Source organism: Eubalaena glacialis, chromosome 13, assembly GCF_028564815.1.
Source record: "Eubalaena glacialis isolate mEubGla1 chromosome 13, mEubGla1.1.hap2.+ XY, whole genome shotgun sequence".
NCBI lineage: Eukaryota > Metazoa > Chordata > Mammalia > Artiodactyla > Balaenidae > Eubalaena > Eubalaena glacialis.
The window spans coordinates 46,531,347-46,555,861 of record NC_083728.1 but is presented as its reverse complement, the minus strand read 5'-3'; the positions used below and the strand labels follow the sequence as shown (position 1 = coordinate 46,555,861).

The 24,515-nt window shown below is 35.3% G+C and overlaps 1 protein-coding gene across 3 annotated transcripts in view; it reads left to right on the top strand.

Moving 5' to 3' along the window:
• Positions 1–24,515, top strand: part of TASP1 (taspase 1) — a 241,449-nt gene that overhangs the window by 33,761 nt on the left and 183,173 nt on the right. For all 3 annotated transcript variants that reach the window (XR_009703188.1, XM_061208372.1, XM_061208371.1), the window contains 2 exons: positions 13,612–13,732; positions 21,144–21,228. Coding sequence is in view for 2 of the 3 variants with exons in the window: in XM_061208371.1 (XP_061064354.1) it covers positions 13,612–13,732; positions 21,144–21,228 (206 nt within the window). In the remaining variant the exon portion in view is untranslated. The remainder of the gene's footprint in view (positions 1–13,611; positions 13,733–21,143; positions 21,229–24,515) is intronic.

Here is a 24,515-nt window from a genome sequence, read left to right as displayed (position 1 = left end):
CAGTACCATGTTGTCTTGATTACTGTAGCTTTGTAGTATAGTCTGGAGTCAGGGAGTCTGATTCCTCCAGCTCGATTTTTTTCCCTGAAGATTGCTCTGGCTATTCGGGGTCTTTTGTGTCTCCATACAAATTTTAAGATTCTTTGTTCTAGTTCTGTAGAAAAATGCCATTGGTAATTTGATAGGGATTGCATTGAATCTGTAGATTGCTTTGGGTAGTATAGTCATTTTCACAATATTGATTCTTCCAATCCAAGAACATGGTATATCTCTCCATCTGTTTGTGTCATCTTTGATTTCTTTCATCAGTGTCTTATAGTTTTCTGAGTACAGGTGTTTTGTCTCCTTAGGTAGGTTTATTCCTAGGTATTTTATTCTTTTTGTTACAGTGGTGAATGGGATTGTTTCCTTAATTTCTCTTTCTGATCTTTTGTTTTTAGTGTATAGGAATGCAAGAGATTTCTGTGCATTAATTTTGTATCCTGCAACTTTACCAAATTCATTGATTAGCTCTAGTAGTTTTCTGGTGGCATCTTTAGGATTCTCTATGTATAGTATCGTGTCATCTGCAAACAGTGACAGTGTTACTTCTTCTATTCCAGTTTGTATTCCTTTTATTTCCTTTTCTTCTCTGATTGTTGTGACTAGGACTTCCAAAACTATGTTGAATAATAGTGGTGAGAGTGGACATCCTTGTCTTTTTCCTGATCTTAGAGGAAATGATTTCAGTTTTTCACCATTGAGAATGATTTTTGCTGTGGGTTTGTCATATATGGCCTTTGTTATGTTGAGGTAGGTTCCCTCCATGCCCACTTTCTGGAGAGTTTTTATCATAAATGGGTGTTGAATTTTGTCAAAAGCTTTTTCTGCGTCTATTGATATGATCATATTTTTTTTTTTTTAAACATCTTTATTGGAGTGTAATTGCTTTACAATGGTGTGTTAGTTTCTGGTTTATAACAAAGTGAATCAGTTATACATATACATATGTCCCCATATCTCTTCCCTCTTGCATCATATGGTTTTTATTCTTTTATCCTTGCATCCCTGGGATAAATCCCACTTGATCATGGTGTATGATCCTTTTAATGTGTTGTTGGATTCTGTTTGCTAGTATTTTGTTGAGAATTTTTGCGTCTATATTCATCATTGATATTGGTCTGTAATTTTCTTTTTTTGTAGTATCTTTGTCTTGTTAAGGTATCAGGGTGACGGTGGCTTTGTAGAATGAGTTTGGGAGTGTTCCTTCCTCTGCAGTTTTTTGGAAGAGTTTGAGAAGACTGGGTGTTAGCTCTTCTCTAAATGTTTGATAGAATTCACCTGTGAAGCCATCTGGTCCTGGGCTTTTGTTTGTTGGAAGATTTTTAATCACAGTTTCAATTTCAGTGCTTGTGATTGGTCTGTTTATATTTTCTATTTCTTCCTGGTTCAGTCTTGGAAGGTTATACCTTTCTAAGAATTTGTCCATTTCTTCCAGGTTGTCCATTTTATTGGCATAGAATTGCTTGTAGTAGTCTCTTATTATGCTTTATATTTCTGTGGTGTCCATTGTAACTTCTTTTTCGTGTCTAATTTTATTGATTTGAGTCCTCTCCCTCTTTTTCTTGATGAGTCTGGCTAAAGGTTTATCAATTTTGTTTATCTTCTCAAAGAACCAGCTTTTAGTTTTATTGATCTTTTCTATTGTTTTCTTTGTTTCTATTTCATTTATTTATGCTCTGATCTTTATGGTTTCTTTCCTTCTACTAATTTTGGGTTTTGTTTGTTCTTCTTTCTCTAGTTCCTTTAGGTGTAAGGTTAGATTGTTTATTTGAGATTTTTCTTGTTTCTTGAGGTAGGATTGTATTGCTATAAACTTCCCTCTTAGAACTGCTTTTGCTGCATCCCATAGGTTTTGGATCATCGTGTTTTCATTGTCATTTGTCTCTAGGTATTTTTTGATTTCCTCTTTGATTTCTTCAGTGTTCTCTTGGTTATTTAGTAACATATTGTTTAGCCTCTATGTGTTTGTGTTTTTTACGATTTTTCCCCTTTAATTGATTTCTAATCTCATAGCATTGTGGTCGGAAAAGATGCTTGATATGATTTCAATTTTCTTAAATTTACCGAGGCTTGATTTGTGACCCTAGATGTGATCTATCCTGGAGAATGTTCCACGTGCACTTGAGAAGAAGATGTAATCTGCTGTTTTTGGATGGAATGTCCTATAAATATCAATTAAATCTAACTGGTCTATTGTGTCATTTAAAGCTTGTGTTTCTGTATTAATTTTCTGTCTGGATGATCTGTCCATTGGTGTAAGTGAGGTGTTAAAGTCCCCCACTGTTGTGTTACTATCGATTTCCTCTTTTATAGCTGTTAGCATTTGCCTTATGTATCGCGGTGCTCCTATGTTGGGGGCATATATACTTACAATTGTTATATCTTCTTCTTGGATTGATCCCTTGATCATTATGTAGTGTCCTTCCTTGTCTCTTGTAACAGTGTTTGTTTTAAAGTTTATTTTATCTGATATGAGTATTGCTACTCCAGCTTTCTTTTGATTTCCCTTTGCATGGAATATCTTTTTCCATCCCCTCACTTTCAGTCTGTATGTGTCTCTAGGTCTGAAGTGGTGTCTTATAGACAGCATATATATGGGTCTTGTTTTTGTATCCATTCAGCAAGCCTGTGTCTTTTGGTTGGAGCCTTTAATCCATTCACATTTAAGGTAATTATCGATATGTATGTTCCTATTACCATTTGCTTAATTGTTTTTGGGTTTTTTTTGTGGGTCCTTTTCTTGTCTTGTCTTTCCCACTTAGAGAAGTTCCTTTAGTGTTGGTTGTAGAGCTGGTTTGGTGGTGCTGAATTCTCTTAGCTTTTGCTTGTCTGTAAAGCTTTTGATTTGTCCATTGAATCTGAATGACATCCTTGCTGGGTAGAGTAATCTTGGTTGTAGGTTCTTCCCTTTTATCACTTTAAATATGTCAGGCCTCTCCCTTCTGGCTTGTAGAGTTTCTGCTGAGAAATCAGCTGTTAACCTTATGGGAGTTCCCTTGTATGTTATTTGTCATTTTTCCCTTGTAGCTTTTAATTATTTTTCTTTTTCTTCAATTTTTGTCAGTTTGATTACTATGTATTTCAGCATGTTTCTCCTTGGGTTTATCCTGCCTGGGACCCTCTGCACTTCCTGGACTTGGGTGGCTATTTCCTTTCCCATGTTAGGGACGTTTTTGACTATAATCTCCTCAAATATTTTCTCGGGTCCATTCTCTCTCTCTTCTCCTTCTGGGACCTCTATAATGTGAATGTTGGTGCATTTCATGTTGTCCCAGAGGTCTCTTATGTTGTCTTCATTTCTTTTCATTCTTTTTTCTTTATTCTCTTCCGCAGCAGTGAATTCCACCATTCTGTCTTCCAGGTCACTTATCTGTTCTGCCTCAGTTATTCTGCTATTGATTCCTTCTACTGTATTTTTCATTTCAGTTATTGTATTGTTCATCTCTGTTGGTGTATTGTTTAATTCTTCTAGGTGTTTGTTCTTTAATTCTTCTATGTCTTTGTTAAACATTTGTTGCATATTCTCGATCTTTGCCTCCATTCTTTTTCTGAGATCCTGGATCATCTTCACTATCGTTATTCTGAATTTTTTTTCTGGAAGGTTGCCTATCCTCCACTTCATTTAGTTGTTTTTCTGGCATTTTATCTTGTTCCTTTATCTAGTACATAGTCCTCTGCCTTTTCATTTGGTCAGTCTTTCTGTGAATGTGCTTTTTGTTCCACAGGGTGCAGGACTGTAGTTCTTCTTGCTTCTGCTGTCTGCCCTCTGGTGGATGAGGCTATCTAAGGGGCTTGTGCAAGCTTCCTGATGGGAGGGACTGGTGATGGGTAAGGCTGGGTGTTGCTCTGGTGGGCAGAGCTCAGTAAAACTTTAATCCGTTTCCCTGCTGATGTGGGGCTGAGCTCCCTCCCTGTTGGTTTTTTAGCCTGAGGCAATCCAGCACTGGAGCCTAGAGGCTCTTTGGTGGGGCTAATGGCAGACTCCGGGAGCGCTTATGCTAAGGAGTACTTCCCAGAACTTCTGCTGCCAGTGTCCTTGTTCCCGCGGTGAACCACAGCCACCCCCCGCCTCTGCTGGAGACACTCCAACACTAGCAAGTAGGTCTGGTTTAGTCTCCTATGGGGTCACTGCTCCTTCCCCCTAGGTCCTGATGTGCACCCTACTTTGTGTGTGCCCTCCAAGAGTGGAGTCTCTGTTTCCCCCAGTCCTGTTGAAGTCCTGCAATCAAATCCCACTAGCCTTGAAAGTCTGATTCTCTGGGAATACCCCTCCCGTTGCTGGATCCCCAGGTTGGGAAGCCTGACGTGGGGCTCAGAACCTTCACTCCAGTAGGTGGACCTCTGTGGTATAATTGTTCTCCAGGTTGTGAGTCACCCACCCAGCAGTTGTGGGATTTGATTTTATTGTGATTGCGCCCCTCCTACCATCTCATTGTGGCTTCTCCTTTGGCTTTGCATGTGGGGTGTCTTTTTTGCTGAGTTCCAGTGTCTTCCTGTCGATGATTGTTCAGCAGTTAGTTGTGATTCCAGTGCTCTCGCAGTAGGGAGTGAGCGCATGTCCTTCTACTCCGCCATCTTGAGCCAATCTCTCCCATGTGCTAATTCTGTGTTTAACTTTTTGTGAAATCAGCAAACTGTTTCCACAACAGCTGAACCATTTTACACTACCAACAGCACTGTACAAGTGTTACAATTTCTCCATGTTCTTGCTGGCACTTGCTATTTTTTGTTTTTGTGATTATAACCATCCTCATGGGTACGAAGTGGTACCTCATTGTGACTATGATTTTTATTTCTCTATGAATAATGATGTTGCACATCTTTTTACATGCTTGCTGACTATTTGTATTCTTCAGGTAAAAATGTCTGTTGACGTCTATTCAAGTCCTTTGCTCATTTTATAATTGGGTTCTTTTTTGGTTGTTGTTATTGAAAGTTATAGGAGTTCTTCATATATTCTTGATGCTATACTACTATTGCATTTCTCTGTCAGTCTGAAATTACATCAAATTAACACTTAAAAGGAAAAATATATTGTAACTACCCCTGTGGTTTTTTTGTCTCCTCCTTATAGCCCTCTTGCCATGCCCAGTACTTCCTATTTCCTGTCCTGTTTTGTTTTTCTTCATCATATTTACTGCTATCTAATATGCCGTCTAATTTACTTAATTTCTTATTGTCTGTCTCCCTTGGCTAGAATTCTGGCTCCATGTGGGCAATGATATTTTTCTGTTTTGTTCGTTTCTGTATCCCCGTGGGTTAAGTCAGGGATTAAGAAACCATGGCCTGAAAGCCAAATCTGGACTGTTTCCTGTTTTTGAATGACCTGCAAACTAAGAATGGTTTTGCCTTTTTTAAATGGTTGAAAAAAACTCCAAAGAAGAATAGTATTTCATGACACCAAAAAATTATATGAAATTCAAATTTCAGTGTTTATGATGAAGTTTCATTGGAACACAGCCATGCTCATTCATTTGTGTATTTTCTCTGGCTGCTTTTCATGTTACAGAGGCAGAGTTTAGTAGTTGTAGACTTGTCTCTGTGGCCAAGCCTGAACTATATAACATACCTGGCTCTTTACAGAAAGATTTGCCTGGCACATAGATGAACAATAATTTTTTGTTGAATGAGTGAATGAATGGATCTTAGCCTATACCACTACAGAGGAATCTAAATTGGAAATCTTTCAGCAATCCGGTCTTGAAAATTTGAGCTTAATTGGCTGCTTAATAAAAATATCCTCAATGATTGTTTGGTAATACATTTTCATTGGCTTCTATTCATCCTGTAAATAATGAGAATTGATGATGAAATACCAGGGAGTTTCTAATTGTTAGGATAGTGTCAGGTAGGATAGGTTTATTGTACAATTTTTACTAGTGTTAGTTTGAAAAAGACTATAACAACATGGAGTATACATCCTGTTTTTATTATTCTATTTAAAAATGATTCAAGAAATTGTTTCAAAAGCTGTTCCGTTTTTTTTTTTCTCATCAGCTTTAGATTAATAAAACTACCTGCTTATTAATGAAGGCAGTAATAAAAATAATTTTGATATCTTAGCATACTTAATTTTGAGTAAGAAAGTGTATTATCACGTAATTTCATTCTACTGTTGAATTTGCCCTTGATTAACAAGGTATGAATACTAACATATTAGTAATTTCCTGTAAATGTCTAACTTCTCCTTAAAGGAAGATTGGAAATTGGACAAACATAAATCATTTTATATAAAAATGAATTTACAATGTGCCAGTCCAGTTTTTGTACAACATTTGAAAACTAAATTGTTTGCATCTGTAAGCGCTGTTAATAGGGGTCTCATAATAGATCCCCAAAGGTACAGTATACCCCATAGCCTTGCAAACAGTTCTTATTTTATGTTTTCAGCAAAGGACATTAAATGGGTAATACAGGTTGTGGTTTAGAGTGAAAGAGTAATGCTTTGCAGATCTTTGCCTTGGCTCGGTGTTTCCAAATTTCATTAATAAGAAAGGGTTTCCATGTCATGGTGGGTGTGTAGCTCTTGATTCGCCTCTTGGCTTTCCTGCCCTCTCTTTGCTGGGTTAAGCAAAGTGATCTTGCTTTTTAAAGCTTTGTCTCCTTTGAAAGTTATAAGTAAACTTAAAAAATATTTTGCTTTTAAAATGTTATCTTTTAGAAACTGAAAATTCTGTTGCCTGAATTTATTTCATTTCTCTTGTTTCAACTGTGGAAAGATTGGATTCTTAACACTCTACTACATTTTTCTGGCATTTCTTTATAGCACTAACCTGTAGGAATCAGTAGGTATCAGCTTGCTTAAGGGCTTATAGTTCACAGTGATCAGTTATTCTATTTATATCTATTTGTAATTAACCCCTATTCATTCTGCAAATATTTATTGACTACCTACTGTGTACCAAGCATTACTTTAGACATTGGGATACAACACCTAAAAAGACAAATTATTGTACTTACAGGGCTTACATTCTATGGGGAGAATTAGACAATTACATATAATGTCAAGTAGTAAAAAGTACCATAAGGAAGAATAAGATAGTAAGAGAAAAAATCATTGGGGAAGGTTGGGGAAATGCTAAGTCAGTATGGGGAGGACTGACCTGCCCAGAGATGTCACATGAACAAGATGGGGGAGAAAGCCATGCAAACAAAGATGTCGGGGAAGGGAGTCTTGGGTTTGAAGGGAAAGTCTCTTCTTATCCCATTTTATTCTTCTTTCTAGTACTTACCATCATGGGATATCAGCTATTTATACATGCAGACATACATGTATGTGTATGTTTCTATATACACACACACACACGCAGTCTTTATTTACTGACTCTTTCCCCTACTATAATTGCTCACTAAGCTCAGCATTTCAAAATGTAAAAGCCCTCAGGTGGGAGTGTTCCTCTTGTGCAAGAATTACAAGGAGGCGTGTGGCTGGTGCATAGTAAGGGAGAGGAAGAGAGGGGCCAGATCACGTAGGGCCTTGTAAACCTTGGAAAGTAAGACTTTAGATATTATTCTAAAGTATGACAGGAAACCATTGCAGGTTTTTGAACAGGGGAGTAAACAGGATTTTAAAAGGATCGCTGGCGACTGATTGGATATAATGATTGCTAGTTGTACAAAATGATTCAGCTCAGAAAATCAACAACAAATGACCATGTAAAAAGCTTATGTACATTATAAGGAGGAAGTTAGTATATGGGGTGGTCAGTTTATACTGAGTGATAAGTACAATTTTTTTTCAGTTTTATTGAAATATAATTTATATACAACAAAATGCACCAATTTTAAGTGTACAATTTGATGAGTTTTGACAAATGTAACTACCAATGTAACTACCAATACAATCTTGACATATAACATTTCCGTCACCCCCAAAATTCTCTCATAATGCCTGTCTGCAGTGGATCCCCTCCTCTCAGCCACCCCTGGCAACTACTATCTGCTTTTTTCATAATTTGGCCTTTTCTAGAATTTGGTATAAATAGAATCATACATTATGTGGCCTTTTGTGAGTGGCTTCTTTCACTTAGCATAATGCTTTTGAGATTCATCCATATTGTTGGGTGAATTAGGAATTTGTTCCTTTTATTGCTGAATAGTATTCATTGTATTGATACATCACAATTTGTTTATCCATTTACCAGTCGATGAGCATTTGTGTTGTTTCCTGCTTTTGGCTGTTCTGATTAAAGCTGATATGAACATTTTCATTCAAGTCTTTATGTGGACATATGCTTTCATTTTTCTTGGATAAATAGTTAGGAGTAGAATTGCTGGATCTATGGTAAGTGTATGCTTAACTTTAAAGAAACTGCCAAACTATTTGCTATTTTTATTCTTACTAGCAGTGTATGAGGGTTACAGTTGCTCTACTTTCTTGCCAAAACTCACTGTTGTTGGCCTTTTAAATTTAACCATTTTAGTGGTATCTCGTGGTTTCAATTCGCATTCCCTAATGACTAATGATATTATGCATCTTTTCATGTATTATTTGCAATCTGTTCATGAAATTGTTTGCCCATTAAAAACTTTGGATTGTCTTACTGAGTTGTATGATTTTTTTATATATACTGGATACAAGTCCTCTACCTTTATGTTTTGTAAAATTTTTCTCCCAGGCTGTGGCTTGATTTTTTAAAATAAAATTTTAATTTTAGAACAGTTTTAGATTTACAGAAAAATTGAGAAGCTAGTACAGAGAATTCCAGTACACCCAATACCTCATCTTCCCCATCTTCCCTATTAGCGTCTACATTAGTATGGTACATGTTTCACGGTTAATGAACCTGTATTAACACATTATTATTAACTAAAGTCCATACTTTATTCGGATTTCTTTAGTTTTACTTAAAGAAATAGTTTAGTTTTAATGTGAAAATCTTTTTTTGTTCCAAAGTGTTTTTCACCTTAGATTATATTTTTCATCTCTAGAAGTTTGATTAATTTATTTTTTCATAGCTTCTTTTTCTTCTTATCTTCATGTTTTCCTATACCTCCTTGAACATATAGAGTATGTTTGTGAAAGCTAGTTTAACATTGTTAGTTAACATTAGAATTGTTTGCTAGTTCTATCGTCTGTCATTTATAGGTCTGTTTTAGTGTGGTAATTTCTTCTGGTTATGAGGCATAGTTTTCTGCTTTTTTGCATGCTGGTCATCTTTGGTTTTTTTTAAACACTGTGCATTTTACATCTTTGGGAGTTGGATATTGTAGTATTTCTTCAAATATTGTAGGACTTTGTTCTGGGACACTGTTGTGTAAATCATTTTGATCCTTTTGAGGCTTCTTTAAAACCTTGTTAGTGCGAGTCTAAAGTAGCCTTCTTTCTAGGGCTGATTTGGCCCAACTCTAGACGTTACCTGAGACTTTTCCTGATGTCCTCACTCTGGCTGATGGGAACATGACTTATTCTCTCCTCTGTGTGAGCTCCAGGGATTGCTCAGCTTACTCTTTTCCAGAGGTTCTTTCTTTGGCCTTGGTAGCTTCCTCACAAGTGTATGTAGGCTAATACTCATTTAAAGTCTCAGGGTCCTACAGGCCTCTGGCATTCTCTCTGTGTAGCTCTCTCCTCTTTGGACCCTGTGCTGCATATTCTAGCCTTCCTGGACTCCGTGAACTCATAACTTTGTCTCCTCAACTCTGGAAGAATGTTGGCTCTTTTTTGGGTTCCTCTTCCCTGTGCTGTGGTCTGAAAAGTATCTCTAGGAATTAAGTGGAGGCACCTGATTTGTGTCTGTTTTTCTCAGGATCACAGTCCTGTGCTGGCTATTGAATGAAGTCTGTTTCATATATTTTGTCTGATTTTCTAGTTAGGAGGACAAATATGATCCCTATCATGCCTTCATAGTCAGAAGCAGAAGTTCAGTAGACACACTTTTGAAGTTATAAATGTATTTTGAAGTAGGAGAAGTATTTTTGAAAAAAAATTGCTTCTAAGATATCCTTTAATTTTCTTATATCCCTTTTTCTTAGGTTTTTAAAAAAATTTTTATTTATTATTTATTTATTATTTATTTTTGGCTGTGTTGGGTCTTCGTTTCTGTGCAAGGGCTTTCTCTAGTTGTGGCAAGCGGGGGCCACTCTTCATCGTGACGCGCGGGCCTCTCACTATCGCGGCCTCTCTTGTTGCGGAGCACAGGCTCCAGACATGCAGGCTCAGTAGTTGTGGCTCACGGGCCTAGTTGCTCCGCGGCATGTGGGATCTTCCCAGACCAGGGCTCGAACCCGTGTCCCCTGCATTGGCAGGCAGATTCTCAACCACTGCGCCACCAGGGAAGCCCTCTTGGGTATTTTTGAAATGTCAAATTTAAACATCGGGCAAGAGTCATTTTTAGAATAATTTAGTTCACTTTGTGATTTCTAACTGTATTATATTGAAATTAATTTTGTAGAGCTTATTTGCTGATATATCCCATTTTAAAGATTGTTGAAATGGCATATATACTGTTACGATCTTGTACATATATTTTGGGAATTACTAAATATGGATGCTTTAAATTTTTCTCACATTTCAGTTCCTTTCTCACATACTTTGAAAGATATATGTGATTAGGCAAGGGAGGTTATGTAGAGTAAAAAAAAAAAACCCTTGTAATATGGTGGTAATTTACTTGTGCTTACTTGTACAATCTCTCTGTTCAGTGTCACAGAGGCTTCTGACCTGGGTCTTTATATGTTTGGATATATGGGTTCAGGCTTTTGAGTACGAGCCACCCGCTCTTGCTTGGCCCTGCAGTAAACCTTTCTCTGCCGCTCCCCCAATATACATACATACATACATACATACATACATATATATACATATATATATATATGAAATAATCCAGGGCAAGGATTCATTCTTTATCTGTTCTAAATCATAGTCCTTCTTTAGTTGTGATCTCTTTCCCAAGATTTAGTTGTGAATTGATTTAGGTTGAATATTAACTTGGAAGACCTTATTCAAACTCGTTACACTTAATTACGCACTTTCTTTCCTTCATCTTATAAAATGCCCCGTTTTTATTAATGGTTTTATTTACCTCTCAAGTTTGGAAGTTCTGGTCCTTTTCTCTCTCTTTCTATTTCTTTTTACCTGCTGCTGTCATCTCATATCAAGTGGTTAATGTTTCAAGCCTGCATTGTAAAATAGCCTCCAGTTTGGTCTCTCTGATTTCAGTTTCCTCCCCTTCCTTTTCATATATCAATAATATGTGAATGTCAGTTTATGTTTCCTTGGCCAATATACTCATCTTGACTTTTTCTTCTACAGAAAGCTTGAATGGCTTCTCATTATTTTCCCAATCAAGTCCAGATTCTGATGAGTGGCATGGAGCAATCTCCATATTTGGCTCCAGCCAACCATGTTTCCTAAATGTGTCTTCTGTGACTCTGACACTTTACGGCTGCCTACGTGTTGCTCCCTGCATATCCATCAAGTGGAATTTTCTAGCCCCCTGACCAGTCTTTGGTTTTGTTTTACATCCTTCAGGAAGTCTGCTATTAACTTCTTCATCTCATTCTGGGCCATTTCCTTTTGAATCCTCAAAGTACTTATTGTTTGTATCACTCACTTTCTATTTAATTATACAACCCTTTTGTTGTTTTCCAGTCTGTGATCTTACTTCTAAAATTCTGTGGACAATTAGATTTTCTAACTGCATTAGAACAAAAGCCCTGGACTCAAATACCTGACCCCTTTGCTCAAGTTATAGGTACACATTAGGGAGATCTTAATGTTGTGGTCTGTTTTCCTTGGATCCAGGAAACTGGGGACATTTGTAGATAATTTTGGGCATTTGGTGATCTTTAGGTTGGTAAAAATTGCCCTGGTTTCCTAGATAATATTGGTCTTAGCTTAGAACATAGTTAATTTTTCTGTATTGACTATGATTTCTGACTCAGATATTCTCTTGCGTTTGGATATCTAGTTGTCCCAGCACCATTTATGGAAAAGACTATACTTTCTTTTTTCTTTTTTTTTTAATACTGTAACTGAAACTTTATTGTATATATATTTTCACTTACTAAATTGCTGAACCCAGTAAAGTAGTATTTGTTTTCTGCTTTTTTAAAAAAATTAATTTTTATTGGAGTATAGTTGATTTACAATGTTGTGTTAGTTTCTGCTGTACAGCAAAGTCAATCAGTTATACATATACATATATCTACTCTTTTTTAGATTCTTTTCCCATATAGGTCATTACAGAATACTGAGCAGAGTTCCTTTTGCTATACAGTAGGTTCTTATAAGTTATCCTTTCTTTATTGAATCGTTTTGGCATCCCTGATGAATTGACCATAAGTGTAAGGCTTATTTCTGGACAATTCTATTGCATTGATCTATATGTCTATCCTTAGCTATATGTCCATATCACACTGTCTTGATTAATTTGTAGTAAGTTATAAAACCTAGAAGTGTGAGCCTTCAATTTTTAAAAGAAAAAAAGTGTTTTTCTTTTAAAAATTGTTTTGACTATTCTTAGTTCCTTGCATTTCCATATGAATTGTAAGATTAGTTTGTCAATTTCTGCAAAAAACGGCAGCTAGGATTTGATAAGGGATTGTGTTGAATCAGACCAATTTGGGGAGTATTGCCATCTTAAAGATATTGTCTTCTGTTCTATGTACATTGATGTCCTTCCATTGATTTAGGTCTTTAATTTTTTTAAAACATGTTTTTACTGTACACCTCTTACACTTCTTTTGTTAAATTTATTCCTATTTTATTCTTTTTGATGTTATTGTAAATTGAATTGTATTCTTAATTTCATTTTCAGATTTTTCATTACTAAGGTACAGAAATGCAACTGATTTTTGCATATTGAGCTTATATCTTGCAATCCTTTTGAACTTTTTTATTAGTTCTAATAGTTTTTTAGTGGAGTTTTTACGATTTTTTGTATACAAGATCATGTCATCTTCCAATAGAGGTAATTTTACTTCTTCCTTTCTAATCTAGATGCTCTTTGTTTTTCTTTCTTGCCTAATTGTCCTGTTCAGAATATCCACTATAATGCTGAAAAGAAGTGGTGAGAGTGAACATTGCTGTGTTGTTCCTGATCTTAGGGGAAAGGGTCTTTCACCATTAATTATGATGTTAGCTCTGGACTCTTGTAGATGCCCTTTATCGTGTTAAGGAAGTTCCCTTCTATTTCTAGTTTGTTGAGTGTTTTTCTCATGAAAGGCTATTGGATTTTGTCAAATACTTTTTCTCTATTAATATGATCATGTTTTAAAAATTTGTTTTATTCTTTATTTTATTAACATGGTGTATTACAATGAGTTTCAGATATTAAACCAAACTTGCTTTCCTGGAATCCCTCTTGTTCATGGTGTATAATCCTTTCATATTTTGCTGCATTTGCTTTCCTTGAGGATTTTCGTGTCAATATTCACAAGGTATATTGGCCTGTAGTTTTCTTTCCTTATGATATCTTTGCTTTGTTTTGGAATCAGGGTTGTACTGGTATCATACAATGAGTTGGGAAGTGTTCTTTCCCTTTCTAGTTTTTGGAAGAGTTTATGAAGTGTTGACATTAATTCTTCTCTACGACTAATGGTATTTTAATGTTTGTTTTTATCTTTTAGGATTCTCCTTTTACAAATGCAGGAATGGGGTCTAATCTAAATCTCTTGGGTGAAATTGAGTGTGATGCCAGCATAATGGATGGAAAATCCCTGAATTTTGGAGCTGTTGGAGCACTGAGTGGTATGTGAACATTATAACACATTATCTCTATTCTTAGAAAAAAACTGAATATTACCATTTCATTCCTCCTAAAGACTTAGCTCAGTTGTTTTCGTCATTCTTACTTGGAATAGTGTTGAAAACAAACATTGTTTTCTTTTACGGAATTTAAAACAGAAAATCTTACCTACAGGTAGAAAGAAAACAGTGAAATAGCTTATGTCCAAGTCTTTGGTTAGAGTTTGATCATTTTCCTCCATCTCCTCAAGAGATTACAGACATGTAAAATGGAAGTTAGCATATTCTATTAATTTCGCAATTATTTGAATACACAAATAATATATTTTTATTGTTAAAAAATTCAAATGACATAAATAAAATTTACCTTTGATCTTCCAAATCTTTCCTTCCAAAACTCTCCTTAGGAGGTTTAACCAGTAAAATAATGTGCATTTATCCATATTTATATGTAAGAGAAACATAGTTTTGCACATATTTTTAAAAAATCAATGTACATATTATTTTGAAACTTTCTTTTTTTCTTTAAATAGGATGTCTTGGAGATTTTTTCCACATCAGTACATATAAGATATAAATGTTTTGTAGTTTACTTATTAAAACAAAATATACATGAAGGGCACAGATTTTTAAAAAAAATATTTTATTGGAGTATAGTTGATTTACAATGTTTTGTTAGTTTCTGCTGTACAGCAAAGTCAATCAGTTATACATATGCATATATCCACTCTTTTTTAGATTCTTTTCCCATATAGGTCATTACAGAATATTGAGTAGAGCTCCTTTTGCTATACAGTAGGTCCTTATTGGTTATCTATTTTATATATTATATTGTGTATATGTCAATCCCAATATCCCAGTTTATCCCTCCTCTCCTTCTCCCTGGTAACCATACGTTTGTTTTCTACATCTGTGACTATATTTCTCTTTTATAAATAAGTTCATTTGTACCATTTTTTAGATTCCACATATAAGCGATTTTAAGTATAAAACTTCATTAATTTCTAGGTGTATATAGCCATGTAAACCACCACCAAATCAAGACATAAAACATTTCCATGTCAAAGTATAGAACATTTCGAAACTCCCAGAAGGGTTCTTTACGCCTCTTCCTAGTTTATACCTCTTGTACTCCCCTCCTACCCGCTCCCCCTTGTCCATTAATTCTGACTTTAGGCACCATAGATTAATATGCCTGTTCTTCAAATTCCTATGAATGGAATCGTACACCTCTGTGTCTGGTTTCTTTTGCTTATTGTTATGCCTGTGAGATTGATTTATGATTTGTGTCATAGTAGCTTTTTCTTTTGTGTTAGTAGCATTTTATTGCATGAATATAAAATAACTTATTCTCTTGGTGGATATTTAAATAATTTCTAGTTTTTGACTGTTACGAATAAAACTCCAGTGCATATTTTTGTGCATGTCTTTTGGTAGACATATGTACTTATTAATATTTCCCTTGAGTATAAACCTAGGATTTGGAATGGTAAGTTTAGGTACGTATGTACTTTGCTTTAGAAGATACTGTCAGACAGTTCTAGAAAGTAGTTGTTACAATCTATACTCCACAATGTATGAGCATTTCAGTTACTCTGCATCCTTGCCAATGTTTGATATTGGTATTCTTTTTAAAATTTAGTCATTTTGATATGTGTGTAGTGGTATTATTGTTTTAATTTGAGTTTCTCTGGTGACTAATGATATTGAGAACCTTCTCATATGCTTATTGGCCATTTAGATGTCCTTGTTGTGCAGTGTGTTCAAGTCTCTTGCATACTTTTTATTGGATTATTTTTTTTATTGATTAGTTGGAGTACCTTATATATTTTTCATACAGATCCTTTGTCAGATACATGTATTGTGAATATCTGCTCCCAGTCTGTTGCTCACTCTTCTAATGAAGTTTAAGTTATCAACCTTTAATGTTATGGTTAATTTTTATTGTATTTTGTTTAAGAAATCTTTGCCTACCCAAAGTTTTGAAGGTAGCTTCCACTGTTTTCTTTTAGTAGTTCTATTGTTTTTAACCCTTCACATTTAGCTTTCTTATCAAGCTCAGATTCATTTTAGTGAAGTAGGAACTGAAATTAATTTTTTTCCCTGTTATGGATATCCAAATGGCTCATTGCCATTATCAATAGAAAGGACAGTTCTTTCCTCATAGAATTGTGTTGGCAAATCAGGTGACTGTATGTGTAATGGTTAGTTTCTATACCTTCTATTCCATTAATCTGTCTATTGCCAGTCCCACACTGTCTTGATTTCTGTAGCTTTATATTGTATTTTGATAATTTGATAGTGTAAGACTTCCAACTTCCTTTTTCTTTTTTTTTTTCCTTAACAGTTGTATTGGCTATTCTTTTTTTTTTTTTTTTTAATAAATTTATTTTTGGCTGTGTTGGGTCTGAGCTTTCTCTAGTTGCAACGAGCGGGGGCTACTCTTTGTTGCGATGCGTGGGCTTCTCATTGCGGTGGCTTCTCTTGTTGCAGAGCACGGGCTCTAGGCGTGCAGGCTTCAGCAGTTGTGGCACATGGGCTCAGTAGTTGTGGCTCACGGGCTCTAGAGCACAGGCTCAGTAGTTGTGGCGCATGGGCTTAGCTGCTCCGCGGCATGTGGGATGTTCCCGGACCAGGGCTCGAACCCATGTCCCCCACATTGGCAGGCGGATTCTTAACCACTGTGCCACCAGGGAAGCCCCTGTATTGGCTATTCTAAGTTTATGGCATTTTCATAAAATTTTTAGAATCAACTTGTCAATGTCCATAATAAAACCCTGCTGAGATTTTGACTGGTATTGCATTGAATGTATAAAACCATATGTGGACAACTGACATCTTAACAATATTGCATATTCCTGTTCATGAACATGAAATATGTGCATTTGTATAAATATTATTCATTTCTTTCTCAGCAGTGTTTTATGGTTTTTAGTATAGATGTCTTATACACCCTTTTTATTAGATTTATTCTAGATATTAAGTTTTTTTGATGGCTATTGTAAATATATATTTTAAAAATCAATATCCAGTTATTTTTGTATTTAGAAATACAGTTGAGTTTTGTGTATTGGACTTATATTCAGTGGCCTTGATGACTTCACTTATTAATTCAAGCAATTAGAAAAATAGATTCACTTGTAATTTCTGTATACATAGTCACATCATCTTTGAATCATGGCAGTTTTTTTTTTCCTTTCTAATATTAAAAAATTTTTTTTTCTTGCATTATTGTGCTGGATCTGACACTCGGTACAATATTAAATATAAGCGGTGATAGTGTACATCCTTGCTTTGTTCCTGGTCTTAGAGGGAGAGCATTAGATATTTCACCATACTGTGTGCTGGTAGTTGTAGGATTTTCATAAATGCTCTTTATCAGATTGAGGACGTTTCCTTCTAGTCTTAGTTTGCTGATAATTTTTATTTTAAATGGGTTATTGAATATCATTAAGTGCTTTTCTGCATCTTTGGCTTTTCTTTTTTATTTTGTTAGATATGATGGAATTTATGGTTGATTTTTGAATGTTAAACCAACTTTTCATTCCTGGCATAATGTCAGGATTGTAATTTTTTATCTTTTTCACATTCCACTGGATTTGATTTACTGATGTTTAAGATTTTGACATCTATGTTTATATAATAGATTGGCTTTAATTTTACTTTCTTAAAATATTCTTTTTAGATTTTGGAATCACGTTATGGCTGGCCTCATAAAATGAGTTGGGATTTTTTTTCCCCTCTATTCTTTGAAAGAGTGTGTGTACAATTGGAATGGTTTTTAATTGTTTGGAAAATTCATTAATTATTTTGAATCATTGGAGTTTTCTTTGTGGGAAGTTTTAAATAAATGGGATTCAATTTCTTTACCAGTTATAAGATTATCTATATTTTTTCTTATGTGTGTTTCCCAAGGAATTTGTCTTTTTCATAGGAGTTGTCAAATTTATTTGCCTAAAGACTTTATTGACTTCCAGTTTAATGTCACTGTGGTCAGAGAACATATTCCGAATGGTTCCAACCCCTTGAAACTTTCTGAGACTTGCTTTATGGCTCAGCTTATGGCGTATTTTGATGAATGTTCCATGTGTACTTCAAAAGAGTATTCTGCAATTGTTGGGTGTGTATTCTATGTATGTCAACTAGGTCAGTTTACTTATTCATTGTTCCAATCTTCTGTATCTTTTCTGATTTTTGTTATAGGTAAGAACAGCATTTCAATTAGTTTTAATTTCTTTTATTATGAGATTTTATTGGTATTTAATGAAATTTCATATTTTTAAAGGCCATTAGCATTTCTCTGTGAACTGTTTATACTTCTTCTGTGGCTTGCCTTTTACCTCTGTTTATAATGTGCTTTATCATATTGGAATTTAAAATTTTATTTGTCAAACTTATTACTTTCCCTTTTGTGGCTTTTGTATTTTGCATTTCGTAAGGTTTATCTCACTCATAATTGTAACTACAGTCACTTACATTTTCTTCAAATACATGTGTAATTTATTTTTCATTGGCTTCTTGAATGCATTGTTTTTTGATCAATTTCTGAATTGATCAGCAAGTTGTCCCTGTATAATTTATTGAATAACAACAGTAACGATAATATTAAGTACCATTTATTGGGTGAGTATTACATACATACCATGTGATGTTCTCCAGTAGTTCATGTATGTTAAATCATTTAGTTCTCACGATAACCTTCTGAGGTCAGTACTCTTATCCCCATTTTATAGGTGAGGAAACTGAGACACAGGAGAGATTCAGTAGTTTGTCCAAGGTTACTGTATCAGTCTGGGTCCAACTAGGGGACAGAAACCACACAGCAGTTTAAACAGGAGAAGCTTAATGTAAAGGGCAGAGGGAGACTACCCAGGTAAGGATAAACTTGGAAGGGAGTTCAGACCTCACAGAAAAAGGTGTGGCTGCAGCTGACTGTTTGACAGCCCACTTTTTTGCTGGGTTACCCAGGCCACAGTCACTGTGAGAGCAGAAACAATCCTGGGGGCCTCAGGCTGATAGGTGGGCACACAGAGGCCAGGAAGCCATGGGAATTAAACCTTTGTTTGCAGGATGAGGATTGGGCTTTTGGCTCCCTAGACAGCCAGCCCCACAGGATGCTTTGCTATGGGGCTGAGGAGAAGGTGTGGGGATCAGTGACTTGAGCTGGGCCTGGTCCTGTTCTTTCTGGGGCTGTTAGCTATGCTGCTGTGGCCTGAATCAGGAGATGGGGAAAACATGGTAGCCAAATGCTGGAGAAAGCTGCACCCCGCAAGCACTTAGCACTGGAGAGAACCATGTGGACCAGATAGTGAGAATAACTGGTGCTCTCCTGGAGCCTGGCTGGCAGGCCACCTTTTCCTCCTGCACTGTGTCTCCAGTGCCCTCTACTGACAAAGCTGACCCGTGTGCCAGCTGGCAAAGGAAACATAGTTAAAAGGCCCATATCCACTTTCACCCATAAGGCAACCAAGGGTGAATTTATAGCTGAGAAGCGATAAATTGATAGCTGGTTTATAACAGTCTGACTCCCATCACTCTGTGTTCTTTCCACCTGTCATAGATAGTCCATCCTTTTCCTATTCATTTGAAATACTATCTATATCATGTATTAAATATCCACATGCACATGTGTTTGTGTCTCAACTTTAGCTTTATTCTATTCCATTGATATATTTGTCTATTTTGTACCCAAACCACACTCAATTAGAATAGCTTTTAATAAAAAATGGTTATTTTGTAAGGTGAATACCTCTTCATTTTTTTACAAAAAGTTTTTTTCATTTTTTTTCCTGATGAATTTAAGAGTCAGCTTGTCATGCATCATAGAAATCCTTTTGAAGCTTTGATGGAGAATTTATAGCTTTGAATTTGTAAGTTAATTTGGTAATTATTAATGTTTTTACAATATTGAATCATCACATACAGAAATAAATTTATTTTAAGAGCTAGTACAGAGATCTAAGCTTTTCCTTTCTTTGATACTTTATACATTCTTTGGGGGGGCAGAGAAGTTTTTGGTGTTTAGCTAAATATCTAGTTTTGTTTTAAGGCAATCTGGTGACCTTAATTTGAGGGTGTTTTTAAAATTTTTTTAAATTTTATTTTTGGCTGTGTTGTGTCTTCATTGCTGCACGCGGGCTTTTCTCTGGATGCAGCGAGCAGGGGCTACTCTTCATTGTGGTGCACAGGCTTCTCATTGTGGTGGCTTCTCTTGTTGCGGAGCACGGGCTCTAGCCACGCGGGCTTCAGTAGTTGTGGCACACAGGCTCAGTAGTTGTGGCTCGCGGGCTCTAGAGCACAGGCTCAGTAGTTGTGGCGCACGGGCTTAGTTGCTCCGTGGCATGTGGGATCTTCCCGGACCAGGGCTCGAACCCGTGTCTCCTACATTGGCGGGCGGATTCTTAACCACTGCGCCACCAGGGAAGCCCAATTTGAGGTTTTTAGTCTCTTTGTATCCCACTTCTGTTTTTGTTGTTGTTGTTGTTGTTAATAGTGTTCTGAAAGGCATCCACGGGTTAGTGGTTAAGGGCATGGTCTCTGGCATTAGCTGCCTTTGTTAAAATCTCAGTGTGTGATCCTGGGCAGGTAACTTAACCTGTGCAAATGTTTCCTCAGTAATCAGATAGGGTTTATAACTGTACTTATGTGATAGAGTTGAAGGATCAGTTAAATAATCTGATACATTTAAGGGTTTGACACTGGGCCTGGCGCATACTGGATCCTAAGTTTCTGTCACTGTCTTCTGTCATCATCATTGTCATGTTTGTCATTGTCATTGTCATGCTAGCAATTTTTTTCATGCTAATACTTTCTGTCCTATTTTTCCTCCTAGGTAAGCACCCTTTTCTCACTGTTCACATTTTGTTTTCCCTTCTGGAAACAATCCAAACCATATTTTAAGTCTCAATCTTGTATATACTTGGCCTCTTCTCCCCACCCTTACCCATTTGTAGGACTTTCTCTTTATTCTTTCTTGCAGGTGAGATTTAAAATTTTTGGCCATTAATTTTTCTCCCCAAGGTAAATTTGAAGCTGTTTGTAATCATGTTTATTCTTTAGAGGAAATTCATGGTTTTGATAATAGATGCCAAATTTTCAGTTTATTTTTTAAATTCTATACTGAAATCTATTAAAAAGGAACTTAATTTAAATTTGTATTATTGCAAATTCAGTCTTTGCTGCTGTAGCACATGACAAAATGAGAATATATGTTTTATATTTGTTCTTATATCTATAAGTATTCATATATTTGTTGATTTGATCCTTATTTTTCATGATAATTAATGGTTTTCTTTAGTATATTTAAAGAAAGTTTTCCATGATATTTAAAAGTTGTCGTATTGAAACAGCCACAGAATTGAGTGGGAAACTTGAAGACTTTTTGACTTCATTTTCTGCCAATTTTATTTTATAGGAATCAAGAACCCAGTCTCAGTTGCGAACAGACTCTTGTGTGAAGGGCAGAAGGGCAAGCTCTCAGCGGGCAGAATTCCTCCCTGGTAACTGCTTTGTTCTTCGACTTTCCCTGGGTCTTTGGTCTTTGGTGCATGCAGTGTTTGAAGGCTATTTTTATCCACAGAAGGCTGATGCAGTTGGTTACACACCAGCAGTAGCTTGCCTTTGAGAGGAAGACACGCTTTGTTCTGTGATCTTGGAACATTATGAATACTTGATAAGCTCCGGTTAGAATAGAATATTCTGGATTAAAGCAGAAAAGAGATCAGTTAATTTTAGGTTTTGTAGTCGATTATAGAGATGCTTTTGCTGTTAATAAGTGTTCAACTGGGGTCTTTTTATTATAAAACTTTAAAGTATCTTACATGTTTGAGACCAGAGTCTAAACTCATTTTTAATTTTGAGAAGTTCTTAGAATAAAAGTATGTAATTTTTCTTTTCTGGAGAAACATATTGTGACACTAAAATTAGTAAAATTACATCTTTTCTCCAGCATTAACATATAATTTTCATTAAAAGAAACTTTGAACTTTTCAAATATTTATGAAAGTAGAGAGAACATTTGAAAGAGCCCTCATGAACCTACCATCTAGCTCCAATAATTAACAATATTTTTGCCCTTCGTCTATCTCATGCATCTCTTTCCTATAGTGTTTTAAAGTAAATCCTCACCATCGTATTTCATCCTTAAATAGTTTTGTAAATTTCTCTGTTTGCAAAATGTAATTACCATCCTGTTAACATGCCTAATAATATTAACAGATATGCCTCAATACTGTCTTATACTCAACCATCTTATACTTCAGTACTATATGTGTTCAGCATACCTGAACACATTAAAGTTACATTAATACCCTCTGTTGAAAGTTGTGACAGTGGTACTATAGAAATCACTTTATTTGACTGTTATAATTTCAAGTCATAGAAAATAAATTAATATAGTTTTGAAAAATCTTGAAACCTTTTACCCAAATATATTCACGATATCCCTGTTTCCCATGTCAAGAAAATGAAACATGTTAAGAAATGTTAAGAAAATGAAACATTACCAAGAGATTTGAAGCTGCCTAGACTGGACCCTTTCTAATGGCATCCTTATCCATTTCACTGTCCCATACCCTTACCCTGACCCCATCTCTGGCCCTGCCCCTAGGTAACAATTGTCCTCAATTTTAGCTTTTCTCATTCTCATATATTCCTTCATAGTATTAAACATATACAGTACAGGCATACTTCGTTTTATTTGGCTTCACAGATGCTGCATTTTTTTACAAATTGAAGGTTTGTGGCAGTTGTACTTCAAGCAAGCCTATTGGTGCCATTTTTCCAATGGCATTTGCTCATTTCATGTCTCTGTGTCACATTTTGGTAATTCTCACAATATTTCAAACTTTTTCAGTATTATTATAGTTGCTATGGTGCTCTGTGATCAGTGATCTTTAATGTTATTCACTACTATGACTTGTTGAAGGCTCAGATGATGGTTTGCATTTTTTAGCAATAAACTGTTTTTCAATTAAGGTATGTACAGTGTTATTTTAAGCATAATGCTATTGCACACTTAATAGAATATAGCATAGTATAAACATAATTTTTATATGAACTGGGAAACCAGAAAATTTGTGTGACTTGCTTTATTGCAATATTCACTTTATTGTGGTGGTCTGGAACTGAACTTGCAATATCTCTGAGGTATGCTGGCACTCTGATTTTCTAAGTCTATATAAACATGTACATAGATATACAAAAAAGTTCTGGAAAGAAGGTTACCAGACTCACCATAACTACCTCTAGGAAGGAGAAAGGAGGGAACAAGATGAGGCAATTGTCAAAGGGGATATGTGCAATATTTTTATATTTTACGAAGATAAAATATATGCGAAAAAGTGATGGCCATCTCTGTATTAAAATTGTATCATAAAGTGATCCTACAATTGTCTGGAACGTGATCTAATTTTCTCACGTACATAGTTCTTCAGCTTTATTTTTTGTTTTCAAAATTGCTTTGACCATTTTAGGCATTTTGCATTTTCATGTGAATTTTAGAATTAGCCTGTCAATTTCTGTGAATAACCTGCTGGAATTTTGATTAGGTTTGTAACTTATCCATTTTTTAAGGTCTTCTTTAACCTCTGAACAGTGTTTTATAATTTTCAGTGTACAGATTTTGCACAGTTTTTATCAAATTTATACTTAAGTATTTCTTTTTGATGTGATAAATTGCATATTTTAAAAAGTTAAATACCAGTTGTTCCTTGCCAATATAGAAATATGATTAATTTTATTATATTGATATTCTAGCTTAGGAATTTGCTAAATTCATTTGTTCTCATACTGTTTTTACAGATTCCATAAGATTTTCTACATAGATAGTTCTGTCTTCTGGGAATAAAGATAGTTCTTTAAGTAATAAAGATACTTTTTCTTTCTAATGTGGACTCCTTTAGTTAATTTCTTTTTCTTTATTACACTGGCTAGCACCTCCTATGCAATGTGAAATCAAAGTGTGAGAGTAGACATCCTTGCCTTGTTTGTAACCTTAGGGAGGAAGCATTTGTTCTTTTACCATTAGGTATGATGGCTGCTATAGGTTTATCATAGATGCTCTTTATCGTGTTGAGAAAGTTCCCTTCTTTTCCTAGTGTGCTGAGAGTTTTTAATAGGAATGGGTATTGTACTTTTTCAAATGCTTTTCTGCATCTGTTGCAATGATCTTATAATTTTCCTTATTTTGTCAGTTAATATAGTGATTGGTTGATTTTCGATGGTTAAAGCAACAGTTGTATTCCCGGGATAAACTCCACTTGGTTATAATGTATTATCCTTTTTATATGTTATTGGATCCAATTTGCTAACATTTTGTAAAGAATTTTTGCATCTATGTTTATGAGAGACATTGGTCTGTAGCTTTCTTGTAATGTCTTTGGTTTGGGTTCATTTTGCTTCTTGAATATGTAGGGATATATAGTTCATCAAATTTGGAAAATTTTTGGCTATTACTTCTTCAGATATTTTTTTCTGATTCCCCCTTCTCTTCTATCTTCCAGGATTCCAATACATGTATATTTGACCTCTTGTAGTGGTCCTACAGATCACTGATAATTTGTTTACTTTTTCCATTCATTTTTCTCTTTGTTTCATTTTGAATAATTTCCATTGCTGTTTTCAAGTTCACTAATTATTTTTTGGCAAGATCTAATCACCTGTTAATCCCATCCAGTTTATTTTTCATTTCTGACATTATAGTTTTTATCTCTAGAAGTTCAATTTGCATCTTTAAAAATGTCTTCTATGTATCTACTTAACATGTTTCATATTTCCTGTAGCTTCT